We start from the raw sequence: 23,024 nt of genomic DNA on the forward strand, positions 1-23,024 counted from the left end.
AAATGAATAGATGATGGAGAAGAGAGGGTGCATAGAGGAATTGAAGAGGCTTAGTCAGGGAAGGCCTCTTGTTGATTTTAGTAGGGCTTTGGAGACAGGGAGAGCGTGGGTTTTCGGATACGAAGCGGTAGGGAGTTGCAGGCTAGAGGGAGGATGGGGGCAAGGTTTGAGCCGCGAGATAGAGGAAATCGAGGTACAGTGAGGGAGAGGCGTAGATAGGGAAGAGGGGGCTTAGTCAGGGAAGGCATCTAGAAAGAGGTATGATTTTAGTAGGGCTTTGAAGGTAGGAAGAGTCTGTGGAAATTATATTGGGGAGAACATTGACACTGTAATTTTAGCTTTATAATTATATCCAGAACAGTGTATTTTGTGAAGTTATAGAACACCTAGGCCTCTAGTTCAGTCTCTCAGCCCCTTTGATAGGTTTGCTGAAGTCTCTGGGTTGCCACAGCCCAGGGCAGCAAGCCCCAGGCCCAAACTGAAAAAATAAATAATGATTGGGAAGCATTTGTTTGGCTACCAGGGCTGAGGGAGTACCATGTGTGCAGCAATCAATGCGCTGAAGTCAACAAAGGCAGCCGTTTTCACAGCTTTCCCAATTGGAAATCCTTGAAGATGAAATGTTTGCCAAGGGAGGAGGTTCAAAAATGTGTTAAGACAGTAACTTCCATTTTCAGGTTTTGAAGAGCCATGGCCTAGTGGATAGCACATGGGCCTGGGGGTCAGAAGGACCTGGGTTCCAACTGTGGCTCCGTCACTTATCTGCTGTGTGACCTTAGGCAAGTCACTTCACTTCTCTGTGCCTCAGTTACCTCATCTGTAAAATGAGGGTTAAGACTGTAAGTCCCACATGGAAGAGGGACTGTGTCCAACCTGGTGATCTTGTATCTACCCCAGTGCTTAGTACAGAGCCTGGTGCTCAATAAGCACTTAGCAAATGCCATTAAAAAACAAAACAAAAAAAACTTTTCAAGTACAGGGGTCCTGATTCCTGCTGATGAAGACTACAAGAGGCTACACATGCAGGAAACCCAATCTGGGGAAGGCAATTATAGGCTTGGGTCTCGTCTCTGTTACTGTTCGATTATCCTGTCAAGACTGTCTATTATTGGGACCCTTTTAAAGATCTGCTAACTTTTCTGATTGCACCTCAGTGACCACTGGTCATACAGCAGACAGGTGGCAGAGCTGGGATTAGAACCACACCTTTTAACTCCTGGTTCTGTGGTCTTTCCACTTGGCCACACTGCTTTACTACATTGTAAAAAACACAATTTGAGAGTCAATTCCATACAGTGGTGACTAAGCCTTCGTGGGACAAGAGCATCAGCTATTACTTCAGCTTCCTAGATCATGTAAACTGCAGAACTAATTTCTTCAGTTACTGACCACATTTTAACATCTTTCAGCCTCCCCACAAAGCTCAGCAGGCCGGGACAAGTATAATGCTTCAGACAAAGCATTGCAATTGATCCCAACTTGCATCAAAACCTTGCTTTTGAGTGGACTTTCCACTGTCACAGTCAGTTTTGAGTGGATTTGTACAGCTGGATGGAAACATGAAAATCTAACCATAGAGTAGCACAATTAAAAGACAGCTTGATCCAAAGACATGCTGGAGTTGTAGTTCTACAGATAGCAGACTTGAAGTGCTCATAATGCAGTCGATAACTAAAGCCTACCTGCACTTATAAGCTACAGGGGCTGGCATCAAAAATACACTAGACATTTTGCTACATGGCTGTAGAAACAGTAAAGAAGTTGTTCAAACCTCTTGATGTAGGAAATAGCAGGCCTCCGTCAGTTTTGCATAGATTTGCACACTACATTCTTCTTGTAGTGCAATTATGTCAATCTCACGGAGTTGCAAACCCAAATCAATCAGTGGTTTTTATTGCATGCTTACTGGGTGCAGAGCACTGTACTAAGCACTTGGAAGGGTATACTACAACAGAGTTGTTAGACAAGTTCCCTGCCCATAAGGAATTTACGGTGTAGATTATGCTCACTTATGTTTGAATTCTTGGACAAAAACATCACCTGATGCCAGAAGGAGCATTTGGGTCAGTAGATGTGAATCTACTTTACTCTGTCCACTGGATGGATCTTAGAACCAAAAGCCTATGAAACCAGAATACTAAACAAGGATAATAATAATAAGGTTGCTATTTGTTAAGCGCTTACTATGTGCCGAGCACTGTTCTAAGTGCTGGGGTAGATACAGGGTAGTCAGGTTGTCCCACTTGAGGCTCACAGTCTTAATCCCCAGCTAGGCTTTCTGAGGCAGGTATCAACATAACGTTTACAAGTTCCTTAATTGCAATAGATTCTAGATATCACCACCCATACTGTCAGCACTTTGACATTATTCTGACATGGCTATTCTCTTCAGTCGTCTGATCTTCTTTGTACCTGCCATTCTTAAGAAATTCTCAGCCCTCAAACTTTAGATACTTTCTAAAGTATCTAAACTGTACTGTGCTGTACTGCAGTATCTAAACTGCATACCTAGACTCTAAGCTCATTATGGGCAGGGAATATGTCTTTCAACCCTGTTGTATTGTACTGTCCTGAAACTTTTAGCACAGCGCTGTCAGCAGAGCGTGCAGTAGGTACTCGACTAAATATTATTGATGGATTTGTAGTGAGAAGCCACTTGGCACCCTGACCCTACCACTGCTCTCGGCTTACCTCTGGTGTGCAGTGCCCTGCACTAAGCACTTGGGAAAGAACCTTAGAGTTAGTAGGCATGATCTCTGACCTCAAGGAACTCATAAATGCGGCTCAGTAATGCCACACTCAAATAAAGCTTCTCTAGCATTACTTTGCAAAGAAACCATGTTCTTCAGAGCTTTTACAAAAACAAAAATGCATGTTTCATTCCACTCCCCCGAGAAGCGGGAGGAGAAAGTCTAAATATTTGCCTTCTCCCTGACCTGTAAAATCCATGGTGAAATCCCCCCTCCACATTCTTGTAAAAAACTTGAATAATTCAGCATGCTCACACCTGCTAGTCAGGTTTTTTGAAGTCTCCATGCAGTACCCCAGTGCAGTTAGCTACCACACTGCTGGTCTCTGCTTTTTTGTTTGGAGTTATTATTTTTATGTAATTGCTGAAGCTTTATCCTTATGTAATTAGAGTTAATAAATCTTTTGATTCTCATAATTATAGGCAGATTATTAGGATCTGTGAAACTGCATAGAGGCCTAATTGTAATATGCTGATGTGTGGTGGGTAATCTAAATTTAAACCTGTCTGGGAAAAAAAACCACTCGGGGCATTGAGGAAGAAATGTTGTACTGACATGGAAATGGACCCCAACTACTAGTGCATCTTTTCCATTTCCCTCAGCTAATTACAGAGTATAGTGGGGTTAAAGCTTCATAAGCATGGTTACTGGGGAAAAGAAGGCATGTTTAGGGTTCAGTTTGGAAAAGAGATAGCATCTTGGCTTCTTTTGAAGTATTTTAGTAGAGTTTTATTAGAGCGTAATCTACTAGGGACTGATTTCTGGTTCAATAGGTCCCCGGAATAAATGGTTGGGAAAGTATACTAGCAAAACAAGGCTTGTTCCCTTCCTTCAAGGAGCTTACAATCTGTTTTAAACCTCTTAGATGGAAGGTTTACTGCTGTTGAAAAGAGTACTGGTATATTGCCCGCACACCTTCTCTCCCACTCTAGCTTCTTCAAAATAATTTTGAGTTAATGCCCGATCTGGGAAAAGAACCAGTCCTGGATAAATTGTTTTATTTCCATAATGGAATGTATATCATCATGATCATTACTGCATCATATAATATCAGGATTTTAAAATTAAATTGCCAATAGGCTTTTTTTCTGGTATTTATTAAATGCTTACTATGTCAAACACTGTTCTGAGTAGATACAAGTTAGTTCAGAGACCTGAGCCACATGTGGCTCACAGTCTAAGAAGGAGGGAGAACAGATATGTAGTTCCCATTTTACAGTTGAGGAAACTGAGGCACAGGGAAGTTAAGTGACTTGCCCAAGGTCACACAGCAAACAACTGGCAGAGCCAGGATTAGAACACAGGTCATCAGACTCCCAGGTCCATGTTCTTTCCACTAGGTCATTCTGCTTCCCCAGGCCACACTGATTCCCCAACAAATAGACCTTTACCACCAGTAGATGTGGGAATGTGTCTACTGACTCTATTGTACTCTCCCAAACACTTAGAACTGTGCCCTGCACACAGTAAGCCTTCAATGTAGACCACTGATTGATTTGAATTGATTTGTGGAGTTAAAAACGGATTTTCTGGGCATAAAACAGTGTTACATTAAAATGATGCGGGTGTGCTGAGCACTCATTTTGTGGGTAAGAATTATGAGACCAGCAGCGAAACCCTTCCTCAGAGTGTTTAATCCTACACAAGATGATTTGTGGTTGGAGGGGAAAAGTAGCTAAATGCAGTGAATGTATTTAAGATTTATTAGGAAAATCCAAAGAAAAAGGCTTTTAGTGCCTAAAAGCACATTGCCTTTCACGTTAAAAATGAAATACTGTGGTTTATTTAATTTTTGCTTTTACAATCATTTCTCTTTGTTTCTTTCATAATGATTTTTATAGTGCGCTTTTTGTCTCAGGATGTGACCAGTGCTTAAATTGCATTATAAATTATATTTTAAAGCTTGCACTTGGCATAATATTTTGCATAAATGCATGCATTTGAGTTCCAGTTATTTAAGGAGAGGATTCGGGTCTTCTCACAGAGTCTGTTGTAAATCCTTCAGGAAGAGGATTATGTTGCTTTATATTGTATACACTGTGGATGCCCAGTAGATGCTCAACAATAATAATAGTGTATCATCTCATTTGTCCATGTAAATATAAGGAAACATGATTTTTATCAAAATTTTTAAAAAATCATTTGCATCATCCTGATTTACTTGTGGGTTTCCGGACTAAGTTAAAGAGAACATTTTGCTTTGGGTGTGAACTGGAAAAAGTAGGAAGTAACTACTGTATTTTTCATTTTATGGTTTTGATCACTGTCAGAAATAGTTGGCTCAGGGATTTGGTTATGGATACCGAGATTTCTTCCCCAGATGACCTCTTCACGTTTAGAATAGTTGGCTCTGGGCATCATATCCAGGGTTTCATCTGTGGTATCTTAGGCCAGGATTCAGCCTGGCACTTCTGGAACCAGCAGCTTGGACCCTACAGCCTCTCCGGACTTGGCCCCCAGAGCCTCCCGGCACCTCGTGCCTTGCCATTTAGGTTATTAAAGTAAAAAATTCCAGTCCCTTTGTTTGCTTCGAACTGTGTTTTTCTTGCATTTCCTAGCACAGTTCAATCCCTTCTGCAGGTTATTTAATCTGCATAGGGGATTTAAACAGCAACAACACAACATTCTCTCTCCATTCACATGATCCCTCTAATACTCAGGGGTTGCTACAGGGACTCCAATTAAGTGCTTTTAATTGGATACTAGAGATTAGGATGGTAAGTGAAGGAGGGTTAAATGAAAGTGTAGTAATGAAAGTCATAGTGTAGAACACATTAAGACATTCCCAAGATGGACAAATTTTCACCAAAACTTTATAACTGTATTACAAAGCTGAAAACAAATCATTGCATGATCAAAGAATATTGTAAATATGTGTTGATAATAGATGTAAAAGTAGAATTAAGTAATTTTCAAAATGTTATCTTTCATATCCTATTCAGCAAAAAACACACCCTGCACTGATACCCTGGTGATGCTATTATCTATGCTTAATAGGTAGTCTTTATTTAAACTCAAATTGAAATTATTCACTCTGTTCATCAGTCTGGGGGTCTGAAGTCCTTAGGCTAAGGTAAAGTAGTCTGGTTATCTTGAAGGGAGAGAGCCTGTAGATGACACTTCAATAGTCTCATCATAAAAGAGAATTTGAAGAAGAGAGATAAAACAGAGAATTGCTGTACTAAATTAAATAATACGTTGGCTTTTTTTCCCCCTTGATTTCCTTTTCTTGCAGTTCCCTCTCTGACTTGAAGGTGGACTATGTACTGAAGATTTTATAACTAATCTTGAGCCCGAGTCAGATCACATTCCGCCCAGACCCAGACGCCAACTGGCATTTGACCATCCACCAAACGTTAATCCAAGATGGAAGATCCCTATAAAGACAGGACTTCATTAGTGAAAGGAGCTAAAGACATCGCCAAGGAGGTCAAAAGGCAGGCGGTCAAAAAGGTGAACAAAGCGGTAGACCGAGCCCAGGATGGGTACACCCAGAGGTCCTACAACCGCTTCCAGGACGAAGACGATGACGATGACTACTATGTCCAAGGAGAAGCCTATGATCGAGAGGCCAATGATGACGAGGGCTCGAGTGAAGCCACCGAGGGGCATGATGAAGACGATGAGATCTATGAGGGGGAGTATCAAGGTATTCCCAACCTGAACCAGGGGAAGGATGGCCTCGTGGCCATAGGACAGCCCGGGCGAGATGAGTTCAAGGACCGGCGGGACCTGGAGACAGAAAGAAAAGCGGATGAGGAGGAGTTAGCCCAGCAGTATGAGTTGATCATCCAAGAATGTGGCCATGGTCGCTTCCAGTGGGCCTTGTTCTTTGTCCTCGGGATGGCTCTCATGGCGGATGGGGTGGAGGTGTTTGTTGTTGGCTTTGTATTGCCAAGTGCTGAGACGGACATGTGCATTCCAAATTCTGGCTCCGGATGGCTAGGTGAGTTCTGACTTTAATTCAGTATGGGTGGGAGGTCTGGAAATGTTCAGGGAGCCTCATGAATTCATGGAGAATGAATAGAAATAAGTAGGAAGTAGAGGGTCAATGTGGCCTAGTGGAAAGAGCACAGGCCCGGGAGTCAGAGGACCTAGGTTTTAATCTCAGCTCTGCTACTTACCTGCTGTGTGACCTTATTCCTCCGGGTCTCCGTTCCCTCGCCTGCAAAATGCAAAATACCTGTTATCCCTGTTCTCCTATGAATTCTGGCTCCGGATGGCTAGTTGAGTTCTGATGTTAATTCAGTATGGGTGGGAGGTCTGGAAATGTTCAGGAAGCCCCTTGAATTCATGGAGAATGAAGAGAAATAAGTAAGAAGTAGAGGATCAGTGTGGCCTAGTGGAAAGAGCACAGGCCCAGGAGTCAGGGGACCTAGGTTTTAATCTCAGCTCTGCTACTTACCTGCTGTGGGACCCTATTCCTCCAGGTCTCCATTCCCTCGTCTGCAAAAATGGGTCTTCAATACCTGTTCTCCTATGATCTCTGTGTGGGACAGGGACTGTATCCAACCAGCATATATTATATCTACCCCATCGTTTACTACAGTACTTGGCCCATAGTAAGAACTTAAATACCACAGTCATTTTCTCCATTTAATTTAAAAGTTGAATAGGATCTTGGATTTTTAACTATAATGGGAGTTTTTGATAGTTTCATTTTAAACAAGGTTTTAATTTTTTCTGGGGGGTTTTAAGTAGCCTCCTGAGAAATACCTTCAGAATGTCCCTCCAGGAGAGAGCTCTGTGCTTTAAACACAGTTAATGATTTTTAGTCTAGTGAAAAAACTGAACCTGTGAGCCCATGTGGAACAGGGACTGCGTCTGACCTGATTAGCTTGTATCTACCCCAGCTCTTAGAACAGAGCTTGACATACAGTAAGTGCTTAACAAATGCCATAATAATTATAAAAAGGTCTAAATGAAGTAAATCTTTGCCTCACTTAAAGTACAGTTCAACACTACATATGAATTCATTCATTCAAACATATTTATTGATCGCTTACTGTGTGAGAGCACTGTACTATGTGCTTAGGAGAGTACAATACAACAATAAATAGAAACATTCCCTGCCCACAATGAGCCTACAATCCAGAGGCGGGGAGAAGACATTAATGTAAATAAATATGTGCATATGTTGTGGGTTTGGGATCAAGTCAGGGAGACACCAAAGGGAGTGGGAGAAGAGGAAAAGGTGCCTTAGTCAAGGAAGGTCTCTTGGAGGGGATGTGCCTTCAATAAGGCTATATGGCCTTGAAGTGGGGGAGAGTAATTGTCCGATTGGAGGAGGGGTGTTTTGGGACAAAGGCAGGAAGTGGGCAAGGGGTCGATGGTGGGATAGATGAGATCAAGGCACAGTGAGAATTCGTGTTACTGTTGACGTTTATCTCGGCCAACCAAAAAAACACCCCTTAAATGAGTCTTGTCTTAAAATGATTTAGGTTTTCAGGTAGGTTTCCTAGACTTCATTATGACCTGTGGAAAATGTTTGTGTGTTTGATGTTTACATGTGAGATTCAAATTCATCTAGTAACCACAAAACTATATTTCAGATATGGGTTGATAAATGAAGTGGCTTGTAGAAATAGCAACAGGGTTAATAAAGGTTTCAAGCAGTAACAGAAAATCAAGTAAATATTTGCGAGTGCCCTTCCGTATATGGTGGTAATCCCTTATGTGTATATAATTAAGTCGAATGACTGGATCTTTAAGAAAAGACAGCCAATATATGGGATGAGCAAGGGATAGAAAGAAAAACTCATGTATATATTTATTTTGGATCACTTTCTATTTTCCCTAATTGGTATTCTAGTTAAGGAAAGGGAAAAAAGATTGAAGGTATGAGGAAAATGGATTGTGGGGGAGAGATGAGGAATTACTGCACTTGCAGAAATGCTGTCCTCCCTCCAGCACCCATCCAGGAGGTGCCTGGAGAACAGGAGAAGTAGCATGGCTTAGTAGATGCAGCATGGGCCTGGGAGTCAGAAGGACCTGGGTTCTAACCCCAACTCCACCACTTGTCTGCTGTGTGACCTCGGGTATGTCAGTTCACTTCTTTGTGCTTCAGTTACCTCATCTGTAAAATGGGGGTTAAGAGTGTGAGCCCCATGTGGGACAGGGACTGTGTCCAACCCGATTAACTTGTATCTACCCTAGTCCTTAGAACAGTGCTTAATACGTAGTAAAAGCTTAAAAGTTCCATCAACATTATTATTATAATTATTATTCAGTCTTGAGCCTCAAACTATGGCCATTTATGTATATCTATATCATTATCTTCCATAAAGCTTGTGATAATTTTTCTAAGGGAAAATTGCTTTGCAAATTCCTATATGGAAGTATATTTTCTTCCTCATAAAGTGAGTTTCCATCACACAGCAATTTGGGAAAATATTCATCCTAATTATGTAAATAGAAATGTTTTGGCAGAGCATCATAAGAATGGGGAACGAAGAGTCCTTAAACACTTATCTAGCAATCTCATACCCAGGCTTGAAGAGTAAAATGAATACCTCTGATTTTTCTCTACATGTAAACATCTTTCATCTCTGTTAAAATAGTGTTGAATTCAAAATTGGATATTTAAAGAGTCTTACCCACCCCCAGAATGAAAATCTGAGGTGACCCAGTACTACTGTCTTGCCTCCAAGTCGCATCAAAGCATCGGAGCCTCAGGGACTGTATTGTCAGTGGGTTCCACAAAACCCAGTGATATTACATGCCCCGGTGATAGTCCACAAGTGTAGATAGAACTGTGCAACAATTGGGGCACACAGTATTTCCATCCATCCATAAATGTAGCTGGCTTTGGTTAAACAAATCTGCGTTCCCAGGAATATGTAACGTCACGCTTTGCTGGGAGAGGCTGCGATAGAGGCATTTTAATGGCTTCCTAACGGAGTTTGGCAGACTGGCATTTCACTTTTTTTGCCATTGTAATTTCACTAGTAATTGCCTCCTAACTGAGTCTTTTTGAGACAGGCATTTAAATTGTTTTGCCATTTTAATTTCATAGTATAATGACCCAGTAATATAATTACCACAGTAAGTCAGAGCAGTGGGAGTGAAATGGTAGGAAAGTGGAGACGCCAGGGTATATGTGTTCATTGGCAGTTTTGAAGGAGCAAATATTCAGAATACTTAGCCCATTGTTATGCGGTGGTAATCCTCTATGTTGTTCTGTAGTCAGAGTACCTAGTATTTGAAGATCGTTTCTTTTTTTAAAAAATTTTTTTCCAAGGGGCTTTCGGCATTATTTTCTAATGACATTCCTGTGAGATAGAGAGTGGCAGGTACTATTATCTCCAATGTATGGATAAGGACCCAGAGGCCCAGAGCGGTTAAAGTGACGTGCCCAAGCAGGCCAGTGGCAGAGTTGGTCTAGAACTCACATCTCCTGAGTCCCTACCCCATGGTCTTTCCTCTGGATTGTAGCCTTCCTCACCAGGCTCTGGTCTGCCAGGCGTGGCCTGCCTCCCTGCTACAGACACAAAGCCAGATCCAGGAGGGAGAGCCCTTGATTCATATCTTTGGACCCTGGCCTGGGCCTTTGCTATAGAAGCAAACCTCAGCACAGCAGGAAAAGTGGAGGAGGGGAAGTGTCTGTTCTGTCACCCCAGAAGGGGTGGGAGCTGCACCTCTCCTGGTGCATTAGGGCATCCCACCATCTCTTTTGCACCCAGACTCAAAAATTAGAAGTTTTTACATCTGTTTCTGAGCCACAGGAAGGCGGTTGTTGGCTGTCTCCCACTCTAGACTATAAGCTCATTTTGGGCAGGGAACTAGTTTACTAATTCTGCTGTATTGTACTCTCCCAAGCACTTATTACAGTGCTCTGCATACAGTAAGCACTCAATAAACACCACTGATTGAATGACATTCCAGCCATACTGCAAGTGTTTTCCCCAGGAGCTTCCAGAGAAAGGATGGTCAAGGAATTGGGGATCCACCAAGTGACTCTGGCCCTAAGTTAGCAATGCAGCCCTCTGCCAGGCCTTCACCCAGGATGACAATCTCTCCAGCAAAGAGGAAAAGAAGGGGAAAACGTACTTGGAGTGGCTAGTCTTGAAGCTGGACCCAGGTTGGCAAATGGGTTAGTAGTAGGGCTGAGGGAGGTGGTGTCTTCCCTGGAATCAATCATATATATTGACAACTTATTGTGCACTCTACTAAGCCCTGGAATTCTTAGAGCCTTGATGTCCTTGACCCTCACTCCACCGTCTCCACACAGACACCAAAGAGCTAATGTGAGCAGCTCTCTGCCCTGTTTGATCATTCATTCATTCATTCCGTCGTATTTATTGAGCACTTACTATGTGCAAAGCACTGTACTAAGCACTTAGAAAGTACATTTTGCCTGTCTATTTGTTTTATTTTGTTAGTGTCTCCCCCTTCTAGACTGTGAGCCTGTTTTTGGGTAGGGATTGTCTCTATCTGTTGCCAAATTGTACTTTCCAATTTCTGGGAAATCGGCACTGAGGCGTAGAGAGGTTAAGTGACTTGTCCAAGGTCATACAGGAGGGCAACGGCAGAGCTGGGAGCAGAACCCAAGTTTCCAAGTCTCAGACCTGGGCTCTTTCCATAACATCCTGTTGCCATTAGCGAAATCTCTAGTGGCAAGCACATCATCAGAGACTGCCTTTTGAACCTGGAAGAAATTTAAGTGGACAGCAGTGCATTTCTTAACTTTCGAAAGGTGAACAGTGGAGCCATAATCAAGTTTTTAAGCCTAAAAGTCTTGAACTTGGTGTAATAGAGAGACTTCAGCAACAATTCTGAAATTTCTCTGCCATCAGTAAATTACTGAAGATCATAATGCCAAATAAATTAGTTTTCCATTGGTCTTAAATCTTTATATTAAGGTCAGTCTAGTTTTGGAAAGAGAGAAAGCAGGATAGTGAACTTCTTGGGTTAATAGCATTAGCAGGAAAAATGTGTTCATTGTGAGTGATTCGCATAAACTGAAGTGACAAAATATCTTTGCTTTTTCTCCCTGGGAAAAATTTCAGAGGGCTGAGCTTGAAAAAGGTGTTTTCCCAGGTCAATCAGTCATTCAATCAACTGTATTTACTGTGTGTCTGCTATGTGCCCTTGGAAGAATACAGTTTAATTAGTTGGCATGGCCCCTGCCCCCAAGGATCTTACTACCTGGAGCAGGAGACTGACACTAAAATAAATTACAGATAGGAGGAAATTAATTTAACACAGGGAGGGGCCTGAGAAGGATAAGCAGGAGGATAATTGTGCAGCTCTTCATTAAGTAAAGAAGAGAAGCAGCGTGGCCTAGTGGAAATAAACCGGGTCTGGGAGGCAGAGGACCTGGGTTCTTATTCCGGCTCTGCAACTTGTCTGCTGTGTGAGCTCAAGCAAGTCACTTTACTTCTCTGTGCATCAGTTGCCTCAGCTGTAAAATGGGGATTGAGACTGTGAGCCCCATATGGGATAGGGACTGTGTCTAACTCAATTTGCTTAAATCCACTCCAAACTCTTAGTAGAGTGCCTGGCATATAGTAAGCACTTAAATACCACCATTATTTTTGTTATTAGTATTATTGTTATTATTAAGTGGTCTGATGGTTTGTAAATGGCAGTTCAAAGTTGCTAAAAAAAAAAGATTTGGGGTTTCCATAGATCTAAGAATTCCGGTGTGTAGATTAACTGGGAAATAACTTCAAGTGTTGAAAGCTTTATCTGTCTTCCTAGTTCTAGTTCCATTTTCAAAGCGTTTTGTAAATCCTTTTTAATCAGAGCCATTGGTTGGGCGGGAGGTGAGAAACGTCTTTCACCCACATTTTCATCCGAGAGATCCATTTAGAGCAGCCTGCTTTGTCCTGGTATGGGAAACACGTTGATCTGGAGATTTCCCTGTGCTTTTGTCTTATTCAGTGATATTTATTTGAACACTTTCGGTGTGCCTGGCACTGTACTGAGCACTTCACAGAATACGATGGATTTAGAAGGCTCGATCTCTCCTCTCAAGGAGCTTATAAGAAGATAATTTACAAATAGTATAAACAGAAAATAGTAGAAGGAACAATAAGTATAACATCTCAGTTCATGAATGCTGAAGTAACAGATGGAGTAACGGCTGCATTGACGTGCTGTCTTTGGTGTTGATTTCCACATTTTCAGTGTAACTGGAAATTTTATTAATTACTTTGAATTGGATGTCATTTTCCACATTCTGTCAATTATCTGTGGCCGGAGGCATAATTCATTTACTGTCTCCCTCCTATCATCTGTAATCAAGAAGAGACTGAACATGAAATTGTTAACCTTAGTGGGTTGAATGATCCCATTTCTTAAAGCTTCAGCTTTGACTGTCATGATGATTATGATGAAGACTAATATAAGTTGTAGCTGATATTAGTCTCTTCAGAGCAGATTTTTTCAGTAGCTCTTAGAACTACCTTGTTTCATGAACATTCTTTTGAAAGGTTGCAATCAACCATGCAGGGAATTTGTCTGTTTATTGTTGTATTGTCCTCTCCCAAATGCTTAGCAGAGTGTTCTGCACACCGTAAGCACTCAGTAAATATGATTAAATGAATGAACAAACATTTTGTCATATTCAGAAGGCTAAAGATATTTCTTTTTCCACTGGATTTAGAGTATATACAGCTCTATGATCCTCACCTTTTTCTCTCTGATTCTTAGTAAACCTCGGTCCAGATTGTTTCAAACAAACACCCTCTTTGCCAAAGAACCACTAACTGTTTATCAGACTTGCTGAGCCACAGCAGAGCAAGTAGAGTGTAAGCGGTCAACTTATCCTGGTTCCAGCTGGTCAGCCCCTCGTCTGGTACAGATTCAGCACTGGGCACCTTTATATCTTGTATTTTCATTTTAAGCTCCCAGCCGCCCTTACCTTGGTTTCTGTAGCTGGGTCATGTGACTCAGAGTGGCACTCCTGACCACAGAGGAGGGGAACACAAAGACGCACAAAGACTCCGGACCAAAGGTGAAGGAAGATAAGGGATCCCCCTAAAAGTGGAATTGGGTGGATCCCTCCAAAATGGGATGTAGATGTCTTTCTTTACGTTGAGTTACATGTTCAGTTTCACTTCACTCTCTCCCCTCTCGCTCTCCTCCCTCTGCCCCCCAAGTGACCAGTATCCTTAAAGGCCATTCATCAGTGGCTGCCCAAGTGGGGTGCCCTATGCACCCTCAAAGGGTTTTCTGCTACAGTATCAGTAATAGCAGTATAGTGTGGATCCCGATTCTAGTTCTTGGCACCTTTTGCTTTTTAGTTTCCAAGATGTCCTTACCTCAAGCCATTTTTTAGCCCTTTTAAGGAACAAAAATTAGTTAAATTTGGGGGCTTTACTATCCCGGGGCAAAAACTGTCTCCCTAACTAAAAGGAAGGCATGATAAAGGAAAAGATCTTTACTTTTCCTTCCTAATTCCATTTTTTAAACTCAAATGGCCAGGTTGATGATGCTCTGTGACCTGGTAACTGCAAGGAATTCTCTGAGTTTACAAATGGGGAGAAGTCAAGTCCTTTCTCTGCTTGACAGACGCCTAGCTGAATTCCATGGGTTGGAATAAAATCACCCAGGTTATGTTCATGGGAAGTAACTAGTAGTAATAAAACAAATAGCTCCTCCCCTCTGTAGTTTTGCACCTATCTGGAATTTATTTTAATGTCTGACTCCCTGACTAGGCTGTAAGATCCTTGAGGGTGACAATTGTGTTTACCAACCCCAGTGTATTCTACTTCCCCAAGTGCTTAATACAGTTCTCTGCACATACTAAGCACTCAATAAATACAACTGATTAGTTGGTTGATTCAATGGGGAGGTGTTACACACTTCACCCCATCCTTTTGAAGTCCCACCCTCAAGCTGGTTGGGAGTGAAACAACCAGAAGTAGGGGAAATTGGTCTGAGATTGTGCCATCTGTGGTGGTTTTCTAACAAAAAAAAGTCAATCAATCAATGGCATTGAGTGCTGACTGTGCTCAGAGCACTGGACTAAGCGCTTAGAGGAGTTAGAAGAAAAGAACCATGTCCTGAAGGAGCTTGCAATCTAGTCAGGGAAGACAGATGATAAAAAGGATTATAGATAGGGGAAGTAGCAGAGTATAAGGATGTATACACTGTTATATCAGGTTGGGGGTGGGGGCCTGGGAGTCAGAAGGACCTGGGTTCTAATTCCAGCTCCGCCACTTGTCTGCTGTGTGACCTTGGTCAAGTCACTTAACTTCACTTTGCCTCAGTTACCTCTTCTGCAAAATGGAGATTAAGACTGTGAGTCCTATGTGGGACAGGGACTGCGTCCAACCCCAACTGCTTGTTGTCTCTCTATTGATGAATTTTACTTTCTAAGCTCTTAGTACAGTGCTCTGCATACAGTAAGTACTCAATAATTACAATTGAATGAATATCCCCTCCCCCCTTGCGTTTAATACAGTGCCTGGCACATAGTAAACACTTAACAAAGACCACAGTTTTGAGTTTGAGTGCTTAGAAGAGTACAGACCAGTGCATAGGCGACACAGAAGGGAGAGAGAATAAAGATGAGGAAATGAGAGGTTAGTCAGGAAAGGCATCTTGGAGGAGGTATGATTTTGATTGGGATTTGAATTCAGGGAGAGTGGCGATTTGTCGAATATGAAGGACAAAGGAGTTCCAGGCCCAAGGGAGGGTGAGAGGGATAGGTGGCGAGAGAGATGAGATTGAGGGACAGTAAGTAGGTTGCTGTTAGGGGAGCAAAGTGTGGAGACTGGGTTATCCTGGGAGAGGACTGAGGTTAGTTAGGAATGGGAGAGCTGATTGAAATGCCTTAAAGCCAATGCTAAGGAGTTAGTTTCTCTGAGGCCACATAGGGGTTCTCTCATAGTGGACAGTCTCAACAGGAATTCTGAAAACATTTCACTTTTGTGGGTGGTGAGGATCACAGTGGCTACCGAGATGACGACCCCAACAACCTCCTGCTGGTCTTGTTGCCCCCACTGCCCTCAGCAGGAACACAACAGAAAGGGACAAAAGAATGCAAGTGAATCTGCACAAAACCCTAGCATGGTCATGGATTCCTCTACGAGGATCTCGGTTCTAAAGGTTCCTTAACAGCAAGGAACATTCTACCAACTCTGTTGTATTGTACTCTCCCAAGCACTTAGTACAGTGCTCTGTCTATAGTAAGTGCTTAATAAAGACCATTGTTGATGATGATGATGCTCTGCGTCCAGTAAATGCTCAATAAATTCTACTGATTGATTGACACCTCCGTGACTGAAGCGAGGCTCATCTGGCATTATACAAAATTACTTTGGCAGCAGGCAGCCACAACTAGTCTCCAAAGCCCAAATAAATTTGTTTTCTTCTTTCTGGTGCCCAGCTGTCCTTTTCACTCTAGAAATGTTAATGCTATCCACAGATATCAGAGTGTCTTGAAGGTTAATTGACTGATCTGATGGTAGAATTTTAAAAGTTTCCTTAAAGGAGATACCATTTTTTAAAAAAGTTAGCTAACAGCACTTTGTTCTTGTTGATAATCATATAGTGAATGCTTTTCTTGTTTGCGAGACATTATTTTATCACAAGGTAAATTAATAGCTGATTCATAGACCTTCTCCCACCTCTACTTCTTTGTCTCTGTCTCTGTCTCTGTCTCTCTCTCACTCACCCCCTTGTACATATTTCTTTCCCTTTGGGGCTAGGATTTCTGCCAGCTCTTTAGTGGCATAGTGCAATACCATCCAAGCTGGCACCTGTGTTCACAGTTACAGAGCTAAAACCTGACTCTAGATGCAGATGGCCCATTCACTCACTCATTCAGTCATATTTGTTGAGTGCTTACTGTGTGCAAAGCACTGTACTAAGTACTTGGGAGAGTATAATATAACAATAAACAGACACATTCCTTGCCCACAACAAGCCCAGTGCCATCCTCCATTTTGGGAATGGTCTCTTTGGTGCTAGGGCCTTGGACATGAAAGTATAATTTGTGATCCTTCTTGGTTGTTTTTCTCATTATTAATAATAATTATATTGGTATTTGTTAAGTGCTTACCTTTGTGCCAGGCACTCTACTAAGCTTTGGGTTGGATACAAGCAAATAGAGTTGGACATAGTCCCTGTCCCATGTGGGCCTCATAGTCTCAATCTCCTTTTTCCAGATTAAGTAACTGAGGCCCAGAGAAGTGAAGTGATTTGCCCACAGTCACATAACAAACAAGTGGCAGAGCTGAGATTAGAACCCATGACCTTCTGAATCCCAGGCCCGGGCTGTAGTCACTATGCCATTCTGCTTCTCAATACCTTCTCAATTACTTAGCTGAAATTAAAACATATTTTCTCAGAACACTTTAAAAGTTCTATCCAGAAACTCAGAGATACAGTGACATCCAGCCCTGGGGAGAAATAGGTTCCAATTCATGGTAAACAGGAAGACCATGTGCAAAGCCATTAGATGATTGGACCAGTGTCCAGTCCAAGAATCTGTCTCCGGAAGTGGTAACGAGATGCTTGCAGGGTAACACGCGGCACCTGCAGACCCCCTAGGGATAACCCTTACCTAAAAGTGATTCCTCTCCTGTCACTCAGATGGGTTTTAAAACAATAGCAAAGTTCCAGGCTCAGGATCCTCTCCCCTATTTGCCACTCCCATTCTTCTTCATATCTTCCCCTCTTTTGTGTTTATGAAGCAACAGGTCTAGTGGAAAAAAGCATGGAGCTGGGAATCAGGAGGCCAGAGTCCAACTCTGCCATTCACCGCTATGGTCATCATTCATTCAATCATATTTATTGAGCGCTAACTGTGTGCAAAGTACTGTACTAAGCACTTGGGAGAATACAATGTAACATAAAACTGACACATTCCCTGCCCACAACAAGCATGTGCCCTTCAGCAAAAAGTGTAACTTCTCCAGTCAATCAGTTGTGCTTAGTGAGTGCTCACTGTGTGCCAAGCACTGCACTAAGCACTTGGGGGAGTACAGTATAATCGAGTTTGTAGACATGTTCCCTGCACACAAGGAGCTTAGATTCTAGAGGACTCTAGGCCTCAAGTTCCTTCTTTGTTAGTGGAGGAACCTCTCCCTACATGCCCCTCCCTACTTCAAAGAGATGCTGTGAGAATGAAATGAGATAACTGATGTGAAAGTGAGTCTACCAAGTCTGTTGTGCTCTTCGAAACGCTTAGTACAGTGCTGTGCACATAGTAGGGTATTCATTAAATACTACTGATTGAAAAACCTTGGGAAAGTAAGGTATAAAAATGTATCATTTTACAAAGGGGACTGGGGGTAGGTGGGTGAAGCAGGGTGAGGAGAACCAGCTAGACAGGGCCAAACAGCTGGACCCTAAGGACAAAATGAGGGCAAAATGTTTTGTGTGGCCATTGTCATAAAGTGAAATGCTCCCTGCTGCCACGCACCCATTGGAAAGTCATTTGGGAAAGTTACCCATTGCTTTCCATAATACAAGCCTGCATCATAGACCCATTTTTAACGAATCCCTTTGGTAGATCAGCGTTAATTGGAATGAGTTCATTTGGTCCCATTACAGCAGCAGTAAACACCTTAGCAGCATTTCCCCTGTGTTTTAGAGACAGCCTCTAAAATATTTTACATGTAACCTCCAAGCAGAACTAGCAACAGAGCCAGTGGGTGATCAAAGGCAAAAATTTTTACAGTGGTGGAAATGCGACTAATCTTAGGGAGGAATAAGGAGGAGCGTCAGCAACAACCTAGTCAATTGAGAGGTTTGTGGGGAGACGTCTAAGAGTGGACCCAGCCTGAATGAGTCCTGGGACTTTGAAGATTAATGCTCTGTGGTGTTCAATCCCCTAAACCACTTAAAACCATTCCGATGCCCAGTATCTCAAAGCAGGGTTTCTCAGAATGCTAAATCCCACTGATTTGTCAGCAGGATAGGCTTCTCCCAGATCCTTCCGGCTCCTCACTGGTCCCAGAGACCTCTAGTTACACTGAGAAGAGAAGCTGGGAATTAAGAGGGAGAGATGCGCTCTCGTACTTGTCAGTTAGGATTTTCTTTCTTATGCCCGGGACCCTCCGGATTGAAGGAGATATTGTGAAGAGTGATGTATTCTGTAGAAGCATCAGAGGAACCAGTCAATCAATCAGTCAATTAGTTTATTGTATGTTTACTGTGTGCAGAGCACCGTACTAAGAGCTTGGGAGAGTACATTATAATAGCATTGGTAGACATGTTCCCTGCCCACAAGGAGCTTACAGCCTAGAGAGGGAAGACAGACATTAATATAACTAAATTACGGATATGTACAGAAGTGGTCAACTGTTTCAAGCTCTTCCCCTGGTTTAGCTCAGTTGAGATAAGCCTCTCACAGGCTGAATACAAGGGGGAAAATTTTAGTAGCAATTACATAGAAATGGCATGGTCTAGTGGATAGAGCACAGATCTGAAAGTCAGAAGGACTGGGGTTCTAATCCCGGCTCTGCCATTTGTCTGCTGTGTGACTTTCAACAAGTCACTTCACTTCTCTGTGCCTCAGTTGCCTCATCTGTAAAATAGAGATTCATTCATTCATTCAATAGTATTTATTGAGCGCTTACTATGTGCAGAGCACTGTACTAAGCGCTTGGGATGAACAAGTCGGCAACAGATAGAGACAGTCCCTGCCGTTTGACGGGCTTACAGTCTAATCGGGGGAGACGGACAGACGAGAACAATGGCACTAAACAGCGTCAAGAGGAAGAACATCTCGTAAAAACAATGGCAACTAAATAGAATCAAGGCGATGTACAATTCATTAACAAAATAAATAGGGTAACGAAAATATATACAGTTGAGCGGACGAGTACAGTGCTGTGGGGATGGGAAGGGAGAGGTGGAGGAGCAGAGGGAAAAGGGGAAAATGAGGCTTTAGCTGCGGAGAGGTAAAGGGGGGATGGCAGAGGGAGTAGAGGGGGAAGAGGAGCTCAGTCTGGGAACGCCTCTTGGAGGAGGTGATTTTTAAGTAAGGTTTTGAAGAGGGAAAGAGAATCAGTTTGGCAGAGGTGAGGAGGGAGGGCGTTCCAGGACCGTGGGAGGACGTGACCCAGGGGTCAACGGCGGGATAGGCGAGACCGAGGGACGGTGAGGAGGCGGGCGGCAGAGGAGCGGAGCGTGCGGGGTGGGCGGTAGAAAGAGAGAAGGGAGGAGAGGTAGGAAGGGGCAAGGTGATGGAGAGCCTTGAAGCCTAGAGTGAGGAGTTTTTGTTTGGAGCGGAGGTCGATAGGCAACCACTGGAGTTGTTTAAGAAGGGGAGTGACATGCCCAGATCGTTTCTGTGGGAAGATGAGCCGGGCAGCGGAGTGAAGAATAGACCGGAGCGGGGCGAGAGAGAAGGAAGGGAGGTCAGAGAGAAGGCTGACACAGTAGTCTAGCCGGGATATAACGAGAGCCCGTAATAGTAAGGTAGCCGTTTGGGTGGAGAGGAAAGGGCGGATCTTGGCTGTGAATCTCATGTGGGATATAGGACCTTGTATCTACCCTTAGCAAGCAATTAACAAATACCATTAAAAAATTCATCAAACTAGGAACCAATTACATCGACACGACTAATCATCAAGGCTCCCAGTCTCTCAGGGGTGAAAATTATTCTCTGGGAGTCAGTAAGGCTGTTTAGGACAAGCTTTAACCCTTTCAGACCACTAGGAAACATCACTACCCCAGGAGTGTGTCAGTATTGCCCCCTCTATACTGTAAACTCGTGTGGCCAGGGAATGTGTCAGTTTATTGTTGTATCATACTCTCCCAAGCGCTTAGTACAGTGCTCTGCACACAGTAAGTGCTCAATAAATACAATTGAGTGAATGAATATGCTAAATTGTCCCATGGGGTTCTGAAAAGCACTCCAGTGGCTGAGATGCAGCATGGCTTAGTGGGTAGAGCATAGACCTGGAAGTGAGAAGGACCTAAGTTCTAATTCCAGCTCCACCACTTGTCTGCTGTGTGATTTTGGACAAGTCACTTAACTTCTCTGTGCTTAAGTTATCCCATCTATATAATGGGGATTAATATTTGAGACCCATGTGGGACATGGGCTGTCAGACCTGATTAGCTAATATCTACCCCAGTGCTTAGTACAATGCCTGGCATATAGTAAGCACTTGATAACTGCCACACACACAAAAAAAATCATTAGTAGGGAGTCTCCATAGACCCTAGAGGAATTGGAGTCAGGGTTGCTAGTAGGATTTTGTGGGAGAAGTTACACTGGTAAGTGATCGTATCTATAGCTCTCCATACCTAGCCCGTTGTTGGGTAGGGATTGTCTCTAACTGTTGCCAATTTGTACTTTCCAAGCACTTAGTACAGTGTTCTGCACACAGTAAGCGCTCAATAAATATGATTGAATGAATAATACAGTGCTCTGCTCACAGTAAGCATTCAACCATTTATTGATTGTTAGTTGGCGTGGCTTATTTGGGGAAACTGGGCAATGATCAGGGGGTTGGGACGAGAATGGGAGAAAGGCTGAGAGTCAGGCAAGAAACCGCATAAATAATGAAGCCGTAAACTTGGAGACTGATGGATGATAAATATCAGAAGCGTTTGGGGATGGCTCTTAAAGAATAAGATTCTCTTAGTAATCTCCACCACTTGGACTGGGTCAGTCTCTTAGCAGGGACAGTGATCTTAAAGTGCAAATGAGAGAACTGATGCACCCCCAGACCCTCCCACCAGTTTGAATGGGCAGCAGCCAGCAAGGGTTCACCCCACTGAATGAGTGGTATCTGGAACTACTCTAGAAAAGTTGATCCTTCTCAGTCTCTCTAAACCAACAGAAATTGGGACCGTAGAGCTTTGATTTAATCGAGGTATTCATTAAGTGTTTACAGTGAGCCAGCACTTTGCTAAATGCCGGGGTCCATGAAATATAATCAGATCAATCACAGTCCCTGCCCATATGGGGCTTACAATCCAAGAGACAGAAAGAACAGAGATCTTATAGATAAGAGGTGACTGTAATTTATTTCTATTAATGTCTATATCTTCCTTTAGACTGTAAGCTCGTTGTGGGCAGGGAATGTGTCTGTTATTTTGCTATAGCTTAGTACAGTGCTCTGCACATAGCAAGCACTCAATAAATATGAATGACTGACTGATTTGACTAAGGACCATACAGCAGGCCAGTGGTCAAGCTGGAACTAGAACCCGAATCTCCAGCCCCATGCTTTTTCCACTTGGCCATGTTACCAGTGGTGCAGTGAGCTCATGGCATGCCAGCTGCAGAATAAGAAATTGCAGCAAGACTGTACACTGAACCTGCATTGATCACCTCTGGAACTGTGCGTGCCCAGAAAGAGCCTTCAGAAACTGACTCTTTGCACCACCCCCAAAGGGAGAAATTTCTTTTCATGGGTTCCCACATACCATCAACAAAAGAAGGAGGAACCAGGACTGTCTGCATCTCCAAAAGGGAAAAACTTCCCCTCAAGGGTTCATGCATGCCATCCTCAAAAAAACAAGGGGAACCTCCTTGTCATGCAGGTTTCTCAGATAAACTGGGAACTAAAAGGAGCGGATTGTGAGGTTTACAAAGGAAGTTTCTTAGGATGTAAAAGGAACAAGCCTTCACTGCAAATGCGACCATCAGTCAGTGGATTATTCGTCAGTGGAATTTATTGAGAGAGCTTGCTGGGTCTCAACACAATAGTCCAACACAATAGTGTTGGTAGACATGTTCTCTGCCCACAAGGAGCTTACAGTCGAAAAGGGGACTGTGCCAGGATGATGTGCCCTGACATGCGGGGCTAGTGGGATGCTTTAATTAAGAGGATGTACTGTAGATTCTAGTTCTGGCATGTGGTCCCTTTGGAAATGGTTTCCAAATGAAACAAGTTTCCCTTTAGCCAAGTCTGTTAGTGGTAACAGAATCAGCAGAGCTGGAGGGATGGCATAGTGACTGATGAGGTGATGGCATTCGATGTGGTCTTGTCCCTTGGGGTTGTGACTGGTGGCAGATGCCATCGAGGGAGGGGGGAGGGTGACAGGCCAGTCACACTCCCAATTCAGAATTATTAATAACAATTCAAAATAATATATTGACAACAAAATCCTCCTCAGCACTAAAGGATATGTCTTAAATTTTAGAGCACCTTCCAGTATTTCTTCTCCCCCTCTAGGCTGTAAGCTTGTAATGGGCAGGGAACGTGTCCTCTAATTCTGCTATTATACTCTCTCAAGCCCTTAGTACAGTGCACTGCACATAATAAGCACTCAATAAATACCATTGATTGATTCTATTTCCCCTTGTCAGCTTAGGTGGCAGGAGTCCTTTACTTGGGGTCAGTCTAATGACAG

The 23,024-nt window shown here is 43.0% G+C and overlaps 1 protein-coding gene across 2 annotated transcripts in view; it reads left to right on the forward strand.

Moving 5' to 3' along the window:
- The window catches only part of SV2C (synaptic vesicle glycoprotein 2C), a 115,535-nt gene that overhangs the window by 19,304 nt on the left and 73,207 nt on the right, over window positions 1-23,024 (forward strand). For both annotated transcript variants that reach the window (XM_029066913.2, XM_001512640.4), the window contains one exon: window positions 5,986-6,696. In XM_029066913.2, the coding sequence (XP_028922746.1) occupies window positions 6,117-6,696 (580 nt within the window). In that variant the 5' untranslated portion in view covers window positions 5,986-6,116. The remainder of the gene's footprint in view (window positions 1-5,985; window positions 6,697-23,024) is intronic.

This window comes from Ornithorhynchus anatinus, chromosome 1 (assembly GCF_004115215.2).
Source record: "Ornithorhynchus anatinus isolate Pmale09 chromosome 1, mOrnAna1.pri.v4, whole genome shotgun sequence".
Classification (NCBI taxonomy): domain Eukaryota; kingdom Metazoa; phylum Chordata; class Mammalia; order Monotremata; family Ornithorhynchidae; genus Ornithorhynchus; species Ornithorhynchus anatinus.